The sequence below is a fragment of the Dicentrarchus labrax genome, unplaced genomic scaffold (assembly GCF_905237075.1).
Source record: "Dicentrarchus labrax unplaced genomic scaffold, dlabrax2021, whole genome shotgun sequence".
In the NCBI taxonomy this organism is placed as follows: Eukaryota; Metazoa; Chordata; class Actinopteri; family Moronidae; genus Dicentrarchus; species Dicentrarchus labrax.
Genome location: NW_026136708.1, coordinates 18,283,503 through 18,301,144, shown reverse-complemented (window position 1 = coordinate 18,301,144; position 17,642 = coordinate 18,283,503). Strand labels below are relative to the sequence as shown.

General features: G+C 41.5%; 1 protein-coding gene across 2 annotated transcripts in view; it reads right to left on the bottom strand.

The window, feature by feature from the left end:
- Positions 1 to 575: 575 nt before the first annotated feature.
- Positions 576 to 17,642, bottom strand: part of grm1a (glutamate receptor, metabotropic 1a) — a 32,789-nt gene continuing 15,722 nt past the window's right edge. The window contains exons 4-9 of one of the 2 annotated variants that reach the window (XM_051408514.1): positions 11,883 to 12,118; positions 10,241 to 10,487; positions 9,418 to 9,595; positions 7,428 to 7,554; positions 4,801 to 5,734; positions 576 to 3,089 (exon numbers count right to left, since the gene is read on the bottom strand). In XM_051408514.1, coding sequence (XP_051264474.1) covers positions 2,255 to 3,089; positions 4,801 to 5,734; positions 7,428 to 7,554; positions 9,418 to 9,595; positions 10,241 to 10,487; positions 11,883 to 12,118 — 2,557 coding nt within the window. In that variant the 3' untranslated portion in view covers positions 576 to 2,254. The remainder of the gene's footprint in view (positions 3,090 to 4,800; positions 5,735 to 7,427; positions 7,555 to 9,417; positions 9,596 to 10,240; positions 10,488 to 11,882; positions 12,119 to 17,642) is intronic. The other variant, XM_051408515.1, reaches the window with a different exon arrangement.

The window sequence follows — 17,642 nt, the reverse complement described above, 5'->3', positions numbered from 1 at the left end:
GTGGTCTAATGAGCATCGGTCATGTGAGGGGCCCTTGGCATTAAAAAGCTTGAGAACCCCACTTTTATATAATTATTTGTGTCTGGTGTGTTTTTTTTCTTGAAAGAAAATTCAAATGAACCAGTTAAAATGTCTCATTTTCAATCCAAAATCTGAAAATTCAAATATTTTTAATTTCATACATTTAAGTGATGAACAAAAGATGTCTACTACTTCACCAAAAAAAGTCTGTTCTTCACATATGTGCGCTGGAGGTTTAAAGCTTCCACATCAGACATGTGTAAGTTAAATACCGGGACCGGGATTAGCTCCAGACTAGTTGTGCTGTCAAGAAATCCTGCACACGTCTTGATCTGACTTTTAAGATGAGCTCAGCAAAACAAGCAAAACACATAGTTGAGTAGAGGGGGACTTTAAACTTTATAATTTTTGCTTGAGATGCCTTGAAAGCCTCGTTAGGATCCCCGATTGCCCCCAAACTCTGTTCTGGAAACATTGCCGTTAATATTGATCAAGTTGAAGTTTTGCAGTCGAACATGATGACAACCCCCGTTTTTTTCAGGCAGTAATCAGTCTTCTTAATATAAATAGTTTTTATTTTACAGCATTGTTCAGCTTGCCCAAAACATAAAGGCCTATTTCATTCTAGATTTGACAGTGTTAAACAGGTGGCACCCTTGTATATTTTACATTGGTTAAAATCATTTAACAACTTACACTATAATAGACTAAAAACATTTGGAAATACAATACAATTGCACTATGTACTGTATAGGCTTGTACTTTGAAATAATTTGCATTCTTATAGATAAAGAACTAAGAAACTTAACCTCAAGTAAACTACTTAAGTTTATAATGCAAGATTTAAGCAAAATTGAAACATGTATAATCTCATTACAAGAAGCAACTAATCATTGGTTACTTTTACAACTGAATATTTTCAAGAGGATACAGTCGACTCAAGTTAGCTTAAAAGTTACCCAAAAACCAAACACACTGCTCCTTGACAAGTATCTGAGGACAGCTTCAAAATGTATAAACTTTTTTTTTCTGTTGACATTCTAAATATAGAAACATTTATCAGTATTACAAACATACCACCTGTGTGAAAAAACAAGAGATGGCTGAACAGTATTACAAACTTTGAGAACTTGTACAAGTACTGTGTTTTCCATTACAATGACACAGCAAACTCAGAAAACATGAGAAATATCAACACGGCATGGAAAGCAAAAGTATCACATCCCATGCTCATAAAACTTGTTCTCAGGTTTATGATTGAGTGTAAACTGAATAAACAACATCGCCATCATCTACAATCACGCTAACCTGTATCAGCTACATCGTTAAAAATTGAAAGCAGGGATGTAGGTTGATAACAACTTTGATTGGCACATTATATCCATATCATACAGCGCAAGTCTTCAGCAGAATCTCAGCTTAGTGATAATATCTTTGTGGTGCTGAGCACACCTTGCAACACATAAAAGTAATACTCGACCAACTTACTGCACTTTTCTTGTTAAGTTATCTCTTAAATTGCAACGAGGTTTTGGGTGGGAGAAAGCTGAGGTGAAACTAATTAATGAAAAAAAGGCAAAAAAGCAAATCGTTTTGCCAATGCGACTGCTACGCACATCAACAGACCTGTGCGTGAGAGGAGGCAGAGCTAATCAAAACTGGCGTGAAATGCACTTGAGCTAACGCAGTCCTCAGAGCCCGTTTGGTCTCTGGTTGTATCTTACAGTCTGCACATACTGTATATACACACAGAATTGTGTCTCTGTCCATTTGTTTCTTGTAGACCACTTAATTGCACCGTCACTATGAGAACCACAGCTACATCCTTTATTGTGATTCTCAGTGTTTCTTACGTTGTCAAAATTTGGCATGAGAGCTGACTAGTTTTGGCACTGTTCTCCAGTTTTACATTTTACAGAAAGGCTTTTTTTGCACTGACAGCCCTTCAGGAAAGTAAGCACTCATGGAGGATTCTTGCTGTCTTTCTATTTATAGTTTTGATTAACCCCTTACTGATATAAGCAGAGTAATAAATACAAGCAAGCAAATGTAAGAGCAAAAATAAATAAATGTTAAAAACCTAAAATGATAGTAAAATAACGTTGTTGTACAGTATGTATCTGTATATGTTTGTGTGCGTGTGTGTGCGTGAACCTGTATGTGGAAATGCATGTCTGCATCTGTGTGATGCACAAGTGGGCTGACTGCAACTGTGTCAGCACCTGTTTTGCTCTCACAGTGTTGAGGAGCTGTGTGCGAAGTCTCCGAGGATGTTTGAGGTGTAGACTGAGCTCGGAGGGCTACCGAGCATCGACTCCATGACGGGGGAGCCGCTGACAGACTCTCCCGAACACACAGAGTCTCTGAAGGGGGAGGGGGGTGACAGAGCAAGGGAATCCTCCAGAGTTGGCTTGTTCTGAGTTAAATCCTCAACTTCCCCGCCCTCCCCCTCCTCCTCCTCCTCCTCCTCCTCCTCCTCCTTGGCATCGTAAATGTAGCTGTGTAAGAGATCCAGGTCCTCGTCCTCGGACCCCTCCTCTTCAAACGACCCCGCTTGTGGGGCCAAAGGAAGCTGAGAGGGTGTCAAGCTCAAAGGCTCGTTGGCAGGGATTGCCTCCCTGGTGGTGTAGTCACTCATTGCAGGGACATGTGAGCTGTGTGTGTCCACCACAGCCCCCTGCAAACGCTCTGTGGTGCAGCCCTTCAAGTGAGAGGGCAAATAAGAAGCCGGCTTATCTAAATCAGACTCCAGCCCTTGCATCTGTCCAGAGCAAGTTGGAGTCCAGAGGGGTCGCTGTGAATCGCCCTCATCGTCCTCCTCCACCAGGTTGTACAGAGGCTTAGCGCCACGTGGTTCTTGGGGGAGATGGGGGTCTGTGCCAAGGTCGCAGGTGGAGGGCTCACAACTGTGGGGGTCGGGGGTGTTAGTTAGGGGCCTGATGACCGCCGTCTGATTCAAGCCGGCTTCCTGTTTCCTCACATGCACAGACAGTCTGTGCCACACATTCCCCCCCCTCGGAGGGTGTCTTGCACCTGATTCAGACCATGACACAGACTTGCCATTAGAACTATGAACGAGATAAAGACCCAAGTTACTATCAGAGGAAACCGGGAGGAGGTTGCAGAAAAACAACATCAACATAGCAGCAACATAACACAACAGAGCAGCAGCATTTCAACATTCCTGATGCATGTTAAAATACTTCTTAACCACATAACTAAAAAGGGGTTCACTCATGAGCTCTAAAGAGTGTTACATTTATCAACTGTGGCATTTCACAAACATAGTGATTCATAATGTGCTGGAGACAGCATTATGATCTTAAAATTGCCTCAGACACTGTGCTTACGGAATTAGGAGCCATCCAGCTCATATCCTCCTGTCTTAACTATTTGCTTATATAGTTATGGGACGCATGCATTTGGAATAAGTCTTTCAGTTGGTGCCTGAACTGGCCTGAAGACGACACAGGGTTTAGTGCAGAATGAGCTAGGACTGGCTCTAATGTGATTAGTTAGGGAGGTGGGGAGGGGAGGCGCGTTCATGCTGAGAAAAGTTAAATGTGAGGTTAATTCAGGATAAACCAAAAGCAGCAGGGTGGCTGATCTCCTTCTTGGAGGGCTGCAGGGTCAAAAACATTTTTTGCCATTGCCAGCTCGGGAGTGACAGGATCACAGAGGCAGGTGATTCCTTTGATCCATCGGATACTTTAACCTGCCAGACAGGGTTTGTTGTTGAGTACAAGACGATTTAACAAAGTGAGAGCTGACTGAGAGCGGACCAAATTAAGAAAGGTTACTTGCTTCCCTTTTTCCTTTACTTCGCTTATCAAAATCAAGCACAGTTCAGTGCAGTAGCTGAATAAAATAAACAGGGGATTTCCACACAGCCTCCCACAACAACTCCACCTCTTTGTTGTGGACTTGTGCTACAAAGTGCAAAAGTGTGTGGAAAATCCTTGATTTCAGACTTTTGGGCAAGCTTACTAATTTTCCTTTCCGGCTGGTGAATGTCCACATTTCTCTCCTGGTTGTATATAATAATAAAATTGTCGGTGTCTCAGTTGACAGTGCAGCTCTCCAGAAAAGGAGTTGAAAGACCCATATGCCAGAACATTTGCCAGCCTCGACACTTTGCGGACAGTACGCTGCTCAGTTTAGAGTGTTAAAGGGTTAGAAGATCAGAAAGGCTGCATAACAAGGGTGAGAGACAACACGTAAACATATTGGGATCACTCGCATACTCTGCCCCACTCCTTACTTTAGACACCTGTCCATGTGTCACTGCTGTGGATCTCAGAAAAGTTATATGCAAGTCTTATTTCTAGTTTGAATGTGAGAAATCTTTAATACTTTAATAACCACTGACATATTAGCATGGCCCGTTAGCTTTAAATCAATCACAGCAAAATGTCCCGCCTTGAGTTTCTTCTATTCAATTTAGCTTTATTTCATTGATAATATTGTATTCTCAGGGGGAGGGGGATGTGCCATATAAATCAGCGTTCCCTTCTTACTGTTTCTACCAGTTAACATAGCTTGGGGTACTGGGAAGTTAACACTGGACCATTATCATCATGCATAAACACTCAAATACTCCTATGATATTCTTAAAAATAGGCAACTGCATGTTACTTGAAAATAAATGAATGGCAAAAGATCATCTTTGGACAACACACCACACCATTTGAGTGTTTAGGCATCTCATCAATTTCTAATCAGTCACCGCAGGAAACAACATAGAATCTAGCACAATGAACAACATAAAAGGTCACTCACTTGGCAGTGCCAGATCCAGGCTTCTTCCGGCGGAACATATTGAGGAAGCTGCTGCTCCCACACTGGGCATTTTTCCCATCTCCAACGTGCATTCGCACCACATCGGACGTGGTGAAGGCGCTTCGGACGTTCCTCTCTGGTTTGGCAATGATAATGTACATCTTAGGCGTGAACATGCACCCCAGTGCCACTGTTACACTCAGGCTGACAGAGAAGGATGTGGTTATGATCTTGTAGTTTGAGCCAAAATAGATGGGCACAAAGGCCAACCAGATGATGCAGGTTGTGTACATTGTAAAGGCAATATATTTAGCCTCATTAAAATTGGCTGGGACGTTCCGCGTCTTGAAGGCATAGTAGGTGCAGCTCATAATTAGCAGGCCGTTGTAGCCCAGGGGCGCCACCATGCCTACGTTGCTGGTGTTACAGATGAGGTAGACCTCACTTATGCTCGGGTATGACTTGATGGGCTCAGGAGGCTCCAGAATGATGAGTGTGATCTCCAGAGTTAGCTGCACACTGATCAGCACAAAGGAAATGAACACCTGGGCCCAGGCGCTCATAAAACGGGGCTTCCTGGTGCAGATCTTCTTCTTGCTGCCTGCCAGAATGCGGGCAATGCGGTTAGTTTTGGTCACTAGGGCGGAGTAGCACATGGCAGATGACAGGCCTACCAGGAGCCGCTGCAAGTAACAGGAGACCACTGTAGGACGAGCGATTAAGGTGAATGGACAGATGTAGCCCAGGAAGATGCCTGCCAAGATGATATAACAAAGTTCTCTGCTTGAGGACTTAACCACAGGTGTATCACGGTACTGGATGAACACAAAGGTGACAAAGGAGGTGATCAGGATGCCCACGCAGGAGAAAACCACTGCCACTATGGATTCCACATCCGCCCAGTCAAGATACTTCAGAGGCAAGGGTTGGCAAACTGGAAAAGGGCAGAGGAGATGTCGATTTAATATTTCGTTAGTACTGTAGTACAATTCTGTGAATGAAAGGCACATTGAAACAGGTGAGGCGAACCACTGAGCAGACTGAGTAGAAATGTGGGAGAGAGGAGAGCAACACAGATTTGGAGACACAAGGGAAGTCAGGTGTGCAGCAGAGATCAGAGTCTTCCAAGATGGCCTAAAATTGCTCAGGAACTAATTTGCATGTGTCATCATACACATCCCAAAGCTCCAGTTCTGTCAGATTTCTTTCTCATTTTATGCCAAATGTGTATGCGCAGACACGTGGGTATGTGTGTCAACCTCGCCATGATACACCAGTTGCATACTTGTCATCAAAAGCGCAGAGGAAGTTTGTTGAGCTTAATGGGAGAAAACTGACATTCCTAGACTTCCCCAGCTTAACACTCCTAAAATTACATGCTGCTGCTAATAGCATTACAGTCAGCACCATCAAGGCTGTACATGCAGAAACCCACTTCTGGACGGCATCGCTAACTCCCAATATGTCAAATCATGAGAAATAATTCTAAAATAACTTGTTGCCTCGGGAAGCTTGGATATTTTCCACACAAAATGTGAAAGGCACTAATGTGAATATGAAGGTGTAAATCAGTTGTTACACTGAGGTATTATTTAAAAGCACTTCTGCAAAAGCACACTTGAGGGGAAAGTGCCTGAAGCGCACTGCAGTAAACTGTTGCTTATTTTCTTTCGACCACCCACCCAGCTCAGCTTAGCGAGGCATCAGCCAACGCTGCGTGCAACCAGACAAGGGTGGCAAAGATGAAATGCACGCATCTGTGTCTGTTCTTACACAATCCTCAAATCCCTTATTTCTTTAAAACCTATACTGTCATATTTAAGCTCTTGGAAGACCTTTGAATAATTAAAAAACAAAGCTCACTCTTCTGCTGTACATTTTCTCTGGGCAATTTGGCACATTTGGCTTTAAAAAGAAACAAGCACCATAGTGAAATTACGTTGAAAAAATAAAAATGTGCCCTAAATGAGCAAATGGGTGAACATATGGACTGCACAACCTCACTCTATGAATAGGATACCAACTCTTCTCTATTAGTATTCTCCAGATAGGGACATGTAATGAGAGTGTAGGGAGAATTTCTTCCTCGACAGACTGCTGAGATGTATCCCCAAGCCTCTCATGGCAGTAATAGGATTTTACACCTGGGAACTGAGAGCTCTTCTCAACTCTATAAATCGCTGTCAAAACAACCACTGGGTCAAAACAAGGCAAAGAGCAGGGAGGAGGGAAGTGAGCAGTGACGTTTTTTGGGGGAGTTGTACGGAGGTTGAGAAAGCTAAGAGAGCAGGGTCATAGGATCTGGATGATGAAGAGCATCAGCAAAAGGAGGTGTCAGGGTGTGAAGTAGGAACAGGCTTATGTGGGGGAGGGTGATTTTTGACAGCACAAAATAGTCTGAGAGAAAGGGTTTGTGCTGTTTCAGTGAAATTGGTGTTATAAGATATAAATGTCCTGACAAGGGAGCAGGAAAAAGGTAGGTCGGCTACTGTAGCAGCACATACATGAAATGGGAGAAATAATGAGTGTGGGTTGGTTAAGGGGTAGGAAGAAAGGAAGTAAGGCTGAACATTGTTCATAAAAACAAAAGTAGATCACTTCAGAGTGTGTGGTTTTGTCTCCCCTACCTGCCAGATCATCATCAGGCCACCATCCCAGTTCACATGCCTTGCAGGTGAACTCATCCTGGACGTACTCGTTGTCCTTGCATGTGGTGCAGATCCAACAGCAGCTCACCTCGCCCTTCCTAATCACCTGCATGCAGAGAGCCCAGACATAAATAAGCAATCAGTATCAAGGGGATATGAAGGAAGAGGATATGTTGGTGTACTTTTTTTTTTTTTCTTCAAGAGCCCCAGACATACTGTTTATGAAACAAGGCCAGCTGCTTTTACATTCTGCTCCCAGGGAAGCTGTTACCAGCACTGTGATATGTAAAGCAGGGTGATAAGTGGGGCAAGAAACAAAGCAGATAGAGGGAGAAGCGGGAGCAGCCAGGAGAGAGGATCCACCCTCCCTCAGGGCGACCTAGTGTATAGCTAGACTGAAAACAATCGGCTGCAGATTTATTCAAACTGGGCTCAATACCAGTTTTTATTATTTACTGTCCTGAACTGCCCTTCTCCTCAGACTTCTCCTTAAACTTTGTGCGTGACATAATTTAGACCGATTAGACTTGAAATCTCAGAAGTAAATTAGAGAAAACACGTGCTTGTAAATTCTTTTCTCCTTCATGAAGCCTTTCACATAATATTTAATTAATGAAGGAGGAATCCAAAATGTTGGACAGGGTAACATCCTGAAAAGTTCATTTGCCAGCTATGGGTGTGTTTGACGTTCTTTAAGAGAAGAAATGCAAAGCGTCAAAATTCATAGCAAGGATGGGGCCTCATGTCCAAGCGGTGACATAGTTACCAGTAGAGCACAGGGGAAATACCATCTCTGTCTTCACTGATTGCACTCTCTGTGCTTGCTTATTTTTAGCCATGCTAGTGGTGTGTATCTAGGGATGGCAATGTCGGTTGGTCAGTCGGTCTACCACAACAGAACTATCTGAACATGAACAATCTTTGAATAGGAAAAGTTTGACATTTTGGGAAATTATTCCGAAAATGACATTGACCCTATTCTCTGTCTTGCCGAGGGTTTGATAAGAAGACTGATTGAAGCTATCGCCAGCAGCTGGCTGACTAAGCTTAGCATACAGACTGGAAACAGGGGAAAACAGTTAGCCTAGTTCTGTCCGTAGGTCACAAAATCCTTCTACCAGCATCTCTAAAGCTAAATTCAAACATTTTATCTCGTATGTTGCATATAAGTGCAACCAGTGGAGACTCAGCCAAGAAATAGTCTGGCACATTATGCTCCCTAAAAAGCAGAATAGATCTTTTTCACAGCAGCCATTTTGACATGAAATAGTAGGGTCAGGTTGTTGCTTTTGTACATGTTGGCTCCCTACCTCTAACCCTAATCAATGTGTATGTGCAGAACCACTATAGCCCATCTCTACAGGTAGCGCATATCGACAGAACCCCGACCGCTGGCAGTAGCTTTACATATAGCGTACAGAGCAGGCATGACAGTGTTATCAAGAAAGCTACTTTTATCCCAAAATGTTGAATTAAAGTTATTCTTTTAGCTAACTTCAGGCACCAGCATTGGGTAAGAATTGCCTAAGTAAAGCCTCAGAGAGTGGCTGCAGATTGTTGGTCTCTTTTACTATTTATTGGAGACTTCTGGACTACTGGAAAGAGCCTTCTTTAACAGGGAAAAAAGTATTGCTTGTGGTGACATTCATGGAACTGATAAAAACCAAGTAGTACTTTGTGGAATCCATTGTGTCTTCCTGGCCAAACTCGTCTACTTGTTGCAATAACAAATGAGCTACTTAGAGCAGAACCAGTGTTAAATTAGCTCTGTTGGTATTTACTTAAATACACACTGGCACAGTGTAGAATTAACACTAGATACCTCTGCACCATTCCTCCAGCCACACAGCAAATTCACCACTGTTAATGACTATTGATTTTTCAGACTTCAGATTTCCAGACTAAATTAACACTGGCAGAGATCATTTAATGCTGAAGAATTTGCTCTAAGGAGGATCTGTGTCCCCACCTTGATCTGTCCTTTGGAGCAGGGCTCACTGCAGACGGAGCGGACCATGTCACTGCTGTTCAGCCACAGCTTGTAGTCATCAATGTTTAAGATGCCCTCATGCCAGGAGCCCACGTTTATGTAGTCATAGCGACCATCAGCCATGTCAGCCACACTTTGTAGATTCATGATGTCATACCTGGATGGACAGAGGGAGGGATGGAGGACTATAATAAGCATGAACAAGTTCATAAAGTAAGAAAGGAAAACATAATACTAGGTTGGGGGGAGGGTGGGGGGACGGAGAAGAGGTAAAGGATCAGAGACAGAGAGAGAGTGAGGAAGAGGGAGATATAGAGCTAGGGGAGAAGAGAGTGACAGGTAATTTAATGATAACAACTCAACAGCTTAGCAAACCTTTTTTCTTATCCATAGTCACTTAAACAGCTTACAACCCTGGTAATGTGACATCAAGAGCTCATGGCAGTGCACACTCTGGCCTCATTTTAATACTGAACCAGGATGTGCTCCACCTGACCTCTAGTTGACAGTGGAATGACACGGCTGTGTTTTCTGACTGTCAAATGCTGTCTGTTGGACTGAAGATAGATGAAAGTAGCTGCCAGAGTGGACAATCCACTAAATCTGTTCCAGTCCAAACTAATTACATCCTTTTGCGATCGAGACTGGTGCACACGTGTGTGCATGTGCATGTGTGCTAATGAGCAGGAAAGTGTTAGACAGGAGAAATTTACTGATTATAACCACGTTGATGATGTGAAATCTTTTGTGAACCATTTTCCTGCCTTTTTCTACATTCTTACCACCCTCCTCATCCTCTTACCTTCCTGGGGTGTCTCCGTTTTGATCAAAATAAATATCTTCTCCTGAGACTCCTTTGAAGGACGTCTTTAGTAGGTAGTCCAGCAGCTTGCTGCCATCGATAGGGTCCATGGCCTCACAGAGCCCCGTCTGCCCTGGGCACACCTCTTTGTGCATATCATGGAGGCCGTGAGCCATGGCATAGATGGCATTGATGACAAAGCCCATTTTACTATCCTGAACATAGTTTTCATGCAGACTCTCATTTCCTGTTAGAGAGGAAAAAAGAGGGCATTAAAAGGATGAAAGAATTTTGAGTTACATTTGAAGAAAACATTCTTGATTTGTGCTGTTTGTGCTGTTAAAGTGCAGTTAGACTGTAAGAATAAAATATATATATTAAAGAAAACAGTTGTTTTCCACAATGCATGATGAAATTTAAACCAGACGTGAAGAATTTATTGCAAAACAGAATATATGAGCATACAAGGAATTCACAACCTGATGTCCAGAGGCTCAATAGGAAACAAATGTGGAGAACAACCAATGTCTGGGAAAATCCCAAGACTGCAAACGCCATGTTGTACTTCACTGTCAGCCTTCTAAAGGCACTGTCCCACGGTCAAATCTCAATGTTTTGGATGGTGGGAAATGTTTAAGAAAAGAGGAAAAAAAAGCATAGAGGTTTTTTTTTTACAGACTTGTGTGATATTTCTTCCGATGTTTAAACCTGAATTTCCATTTCTCTTTGCCTCCTTAGACAGTGCATTTAAAATATTGATATTCATTGTCTTTGACATCAACATGCACACAGAAAAGAAAAGGTGCGATTTCAATACAGCAACATTTTTTTCGGGTGTTCAGCGTTTTGGGGGAACAGTGTGTGCTGGGTGAGCCATTCCTTTGTGCAGTTTCTCAAAGTGTGAGGCCATTTTCTTTTTATTCCTCATACAACATAAACAAGCCCAGTGCTCCAGAGTTTGACTGATGCAATCCTGACTCTGGCCAAGAGCCTGTTACCGCTGGAATCAAGACATCTTACCATTTGACGAAATTGCAGTTTTAAGATGTTACAGAAAGTGTTGTGTTAAAGAAAACATCAGTCAAACTCTTCCTGTCTTGGATGGGTCAAATGCTTACAGAGTGCAGGTGCAGTTCTGATAAAAAGTTATCACCATAGTAGAGGCTAGAAAAATGCACTTACCACCTTGAAGGTCTTTGGAATAAAAGAGGTATATAAAAGTGTGATACAGAGAAAGTAATAAAGCAGACTATGACTGTGCTGCACTGAGACAGTTAACAGTCATAAAAACCTTTAATTGATTTTATTTATCATTTGATTAAAAGCATGCTGAGCAATTCCCTTTAATTTTGATTGCATTGTTCATTTGATTACTTTCTTTGGTTTTGATTGGATTTATTGTGAGTCGTTCTGAATTGTGATTTAAATGCTATTAACAAGTCAAGAACACAATTTACCATGATCACCTTTTGAGAGCAAAGGAAGGGAAACACAGAAAGAAATACATGGTTTGTTATTATTTATGAGTTTTTCATACAGATTTAACCCTCAAATCAGGCAGATGAAAGAATAGAGGATGATGCATGAGAGCAATCCTTCAGAAATAAACAACAAAAATATACATTTCTCTGTAGTCACCCACCGGAGCAGATTTTCTTGTAGTTCTTGTTCTCCTGTGGGTGGCCTGGCAGGCGGCACTGGAAACGGTATTGCCAGAACTCAGAGAACCAGGGGTTCCTGGTGTTGGAGTCCAGACGCAGCTTCAGGTAGTAGTCATCGAAAGTCTTGACCACCTCTGATTGCAGCTTCATGGTGATCCCTCCCTCTGCTTCCTGCTCATAACCCTCCACAACCTCATAACGGTCTGCCCATCCATCACTGCCAGAGTGAGAGAGAAAGAAGTTGCTATAATATAACGATTGCATGGGGAACAGTAAAACATTATGAAAAAGATTTGAATAAGAATAAAAAATTATCATTACTTAGAGTGAGATGTAGTGCTAAATGATACGATGATACTGTATAAATAAAAACTGTTCTCAAGGGCAGCATCATTGACACTACAGTCATTTAATTTCGCACAACATAAACAAAACAGGTTCCACTAATGCAGCTTTACTGCAAGGATAGATTTTCTATTTCGTTCATGACTTTCTTAGGGGGACAGGGCAGTATGCAGTGTATGTATGTATAAACAAATCTTCAAACTAAACTGAGTATACTGAATCACCATAGTCACGGATCGTGTGCGTAGCTTTTAGCAGTGGAGCTCACACCTCACTGGTGACTAAGGGACCCACTGTCAGCTTTATTAAAAGACCACAAACCCACAGAAACAATCATGATGTCATGACTGTATTGCAAATAGTCACCTGATGAGCTATTAACGTTAAGTACAGTGCTCGCATGGGCCTAATTTTGTACTGAACTGCAGGTAACAGCTTGTACCAGCAATCAGCGTTACCGCTGTTTGAATGGTGATGTGTTTGCTGATCGATGTACTGAAGTGCATTTGAATGGAAACTCCACTGCCAGTGACTATGAATCTTTGAACTGAACTAAACTGAAACAATTCATCCATTTGGACGTACAGAGCAGCAAACATATAAACAGCAGTAACATGCAGTAAAAGGCAATACTGAAGTGGAACAGATGTGGGCTGAATCCCATTGTCTCTGTTCAGTTGGAGACTAATAGCAAATGTAATGACAGAACAACATCAGTGCACAAGCCCAAACCCTCGGTCATGTGTTGTTTTCATTTCAATAATGAGCTTCCACTACGAGTATAGGTAGTCTACTGCCTCTACTCTTGTACGCTCTTAAATTAGTGGGGCAGCACTGGTGAGGAGGCTTATCTCAAGACCACTGCAGCAATCCTCAATTTGAGAGGATGGAAATCTCAACAATAGTGCCTCAACCGTAATTGTAGGCTTTAGTCCCTTCAGCTTGCTTGTTTGTTTGCCTGTGTAACCGTCTGTGTGAGAATTTCTACCCTACCAAGCTAATTTTGACACGCAGCTGGCCAGTGGGCTCTAAGAGAAATAGAAACCACCAGTGAAGGGGACACTGAAAAACAAATTAACTGATAAACAGCAGCGCTCTGAGCTCTGCTCTATCTCTAAATCCCACCGAGTGTGGGTTCATGGCTGTATTTTACTCTATGTCTCTGTATCTTTCATCTTGGCTCCGGGCTACTGCCTTGAAATACCTGCACTATTGACAGCTACGCACCAATTAGGTATAACTCCCCATGGAACCAATTACCTCACACACATGGGATGTTCTGGGTGATGGATAAGGACATGTGTGTGTGAGTGTGCGTATGTGTGCAGGTCAAATTTTCTGACCTTTATGTCTACAATTACTGTCAGTCAAGAAAAAGAAGACCTTCAACAAATTTGTGAGAATGTAAGGAGGAAACTATAAAACCAATGTGTTTAATGCTTTCTCAGGCTAAAAGACATATGGATTCCTACATATTTTGGGCAGCAGGTGACTGCCAGTATAAAAAGTATCCTGAAAACAGAGCCAAGAAGCTGTTAAAGTGTCTCCAACTGACCCCATCATCTGTCTATTTGATCATGTTCTCCCTACCAGCAATAATGTCTAAAGGTAAGAAAACTGCCCACTCTGCCTCAAAAATATATTGTACTCACTGGACAGTATGACAGGCCATATACAGATTTGGAGTAGGAAATTGAATGGGTACCAGCACCATAACCAAAAATGTATTACTCCATCCCTGCATACTTTCTGACTAACCTGTTGTATCTGTGATAATAAAGATGTAAATCTTTAAAAGCAGGTATTTGTAATAACCTAAAACAGCTGGGCCCTGTAGTTCTAAGCTAATGTTCCTAAAACAAGAGCAAATAGTGCATTTGTTGGGGGAACTATTTTCAGCCGTGGATAAACATACATATTATTTACAGCACCAGAATGATGCATGAGGGACTGACACAAAATAAACTACAGTGCAATGGTTGCATCACTGCTGTGTTATTAATACCTTTTGGACAACAATGTCACTGAGGAATAACCTATATCAGGCTTCAGCTATCGGCAATACTTGATAGTAGGTAGATAGTAGCAAGTCATCATTAGATTTGGTCTTTTCATGAGATTTGAAGGCAATAAGAAATGTATGTAATATTGTCAGCCTTACACTTTAAATTCTATTTAAAAATGTCAATAAAAATGAGCCCAATTCAGTGTTTTCACACTCATGTATATATTTACATATGTAGTCAGTGGGTGGAGGATGTTCATTTTTTGGAGGGAAACCCCACAACTGGCATTCCTCTACTGCCACCTGTGCAAATTCAAAAATGGTAAGCAAACCTATTCTTCTTTGATAGATTTGGCTTTAAATTATTCCTATCCTTGCAAATTTTGACTTCTTCCTCTATTGTTCCCAACACCATCAGAGCCAGCTGGATATGTTTTGGCCAGTAGGAAGCAGCTAAGAGAATACATCCTTGCATCTTTGCACTAATGTATAGGATTTCATACCAATGTGCAGATTACAGTATACAAAATACAGTAAATGCAGAAAGTTGGCAAAAATGTGCTTAGTCTAATTGATGCTGAAAATGTGTAGGCTAAGACCCATTAAACTATCCATGAATACGCGGCCTGTCTGGAACATATACTGTTAAAGAAAGGAACAGTGTTGGGTAATGGTGAGAGGACAAAATTACAGCAGAATGGCCTAACAACAACCTATTCTTTGGATAAGGATATCCCAGTTTGCTGTATTTTTGCTGTAGATGAAAAAAAACCTATTTAACTGTCATCATCATAACTGAGTTAAGAGTCAGAAACACGTGAAGTTAATTAGTTCTAGTCACATTTCCTTCATTCACTCCAAGTGAATACTGTCTCTGTCCCTCCCTCTGTCTTTCAGTGCATGCAGTACAGACACGATACACACACACACACACACACACACACACACACACACACACACACACCACTTCATAGATTTGTGTGTTTACCATAAACACACCTTACCTGACACGGTAACTGCATTTAATATGGTCAATTCAATACAATTCAGTGTTAAACATATTTGTTCTAACAGAAGAGTGGAAAACAGATTGGTTTTTAGATAAAGAGAGAGAGAGGGGAGAAGCGCTGTTCAACACTCTACATGAATAATGCACGAGCCATTGAAGCCATGCTTGACTGTTTCTCACAGTGGAGTTTGTGATGAAGTAAAATGACATTCTCTCTTCTCGCTCTCCTCTCTCAGGATCATGCTGTCTCTGGCAGAACTCCAGCTCATCAAAACTCTCGGGCCATCAGAGGGACGCTTAATGGGACGAAATCTGATTTAATGTCACCTCAATGTTCCGCGGCTTCACGCTGCATACTGGAAGGCCCATTATTACATAACCTCAGTCAGATCTACCGAAGGAACACCTGTTTAAGCAGATTAAGGAGTCAACGCTATTCAAGTATGTTATTAGTTTTGCAGTAAGACAGGCAGTAGGTCTGAGATATAAACAGAGCATACCTGATAGGATTACAGTGTTTTATTTTACCATTAAAATTAGTTTGAACTTTTAACCTGAGATACACACTGAATACCAGTTACTTTTGCCAACAATTCCAAAATAAGGAAATTTCAGGTAATGAATAATGACAAGTAGGTCATTTTTTATTTGCCAGTGCCTTACAAAATGACACATTCGACCATTACAAAAGATATTCATATGAGCTTATTCTGCTCTGCCACCTCTGTGGTCAAAGTTAAGGCAGCCAAAAACATTTTTTGCTGCCGAAAATTTGTTTTCATGTTAAGAGAAACAACTTTGGCTGTGGTTGCATGTCCCAAAAAAGAAAACGTGGATAATTTTAAGCATTTGAACAAGCCGCTGATTCTGCTCTTCGTATGCTGAGGACTTTCTCTGTAGACTCTCAAACACTCATGTATCATTCAACAAGTCAAAAGAAGCATATGTTATTTATTTACTGGTATATAACATGACGGCCAATCGACATACCGTGAGTCAGACCTGTGAATGCATCATATGCACATCCACAGACAGGGCCACAATCACACACACACATTTATTTGGACAGAAGCTGAGCTTGACAGTATAAACTTTATTTAATTCAAAATATATTTAATGAATCATTTTAAAGTATTTTTTTTGGCTTTATTATAGTGACAGCTGAGGATAGACAGGAAAGGGGGGCAGGGAGAGGGGATGACACGCAGCAAACGGCTGCAGGTCAGATTCGAACCCTGGGCCGCTGCAGCAAGGACTCAGCCTCGGTACATGAGCCACCAGCTCTACCCACTGAGCTATCCGGGTGCCCAATGTTTAATGAATCATTTAAGTTAGTATTTAGCTCGGCAAGTAAAATCAGCAGCATGCTATTCCTTTAATACCACATGCTTAATAACAGGACGTGTGCATATGGATGATTTACTGGGAAGTGATGATGTGTGCCATTGTTTAGAGGAGCACAGCAGGCCAACAGCTGGATAATTTATAGAGTAGTACACAACAGCGAAGACTGAAAGCTCCCGCGACTCTCCTGGATGATCTAGTTCCAGTTTGATAGCACATTTGTATATTTATGAAGCCATGAATTAATTGGCAGGGCAGAGATTTAATCACATGCGCTGTTTCCCCTGGAGGATGAATGGGAAGAGTTACTTTAAAAAGAGGAAGGGGGGGATAGGGGAGTCAAGAGTTTCCTAATTGCTCTATGCAAGTGTTGAAATAAAAGTTCAGGTTGTTAATGTAAAAACTTTTAATCTGTGTGTCACTCACAGGCCACGAGAATGTCAATTGATCTAATTAAGAGAACTACATTATTCCTAAAAGTAAACTCATGCTTTAAGTCTTTGATCTTAATGTAACACACACACACACACACACACACACACACACACACACACACACACACACACACACACACACACACAGTTTCTTACTTACATTCTCTCTTTCAATTTCTGATTATTTTCCAGTAATTGTTAGCAGCAATATGTGTTTAATTGGCCTCTTTCAAAGTTATATTATTATTATTATTAATGCATTAAAGTGTAAACAGTATTTTAACTCTTACAGTTCCAGGCTAAAAGTGTGTTTTGTGCTACTTACATTTATCTAATTCTTATTAGTTTCAAATAAATATAATTTTGAATATAATCTATTTTTCAAGCTAACCCAGGCTATTTGGAACTGAAGAAATATTTGATGTGAAAAATGTTTAAAACTTAGTGTTTCAAGAGAACATTTCTGTTACTAAATGGATTCTGTGAGAATTGTGAAGGTGTAAATATGGCAGCGAATCACAGAACAGTAGTCCAATCTGGCAGCAACTATTGGCTTACAACAGCCTCAAAACCAGGAAACAGGCGACAACAACAAGTGCAACAA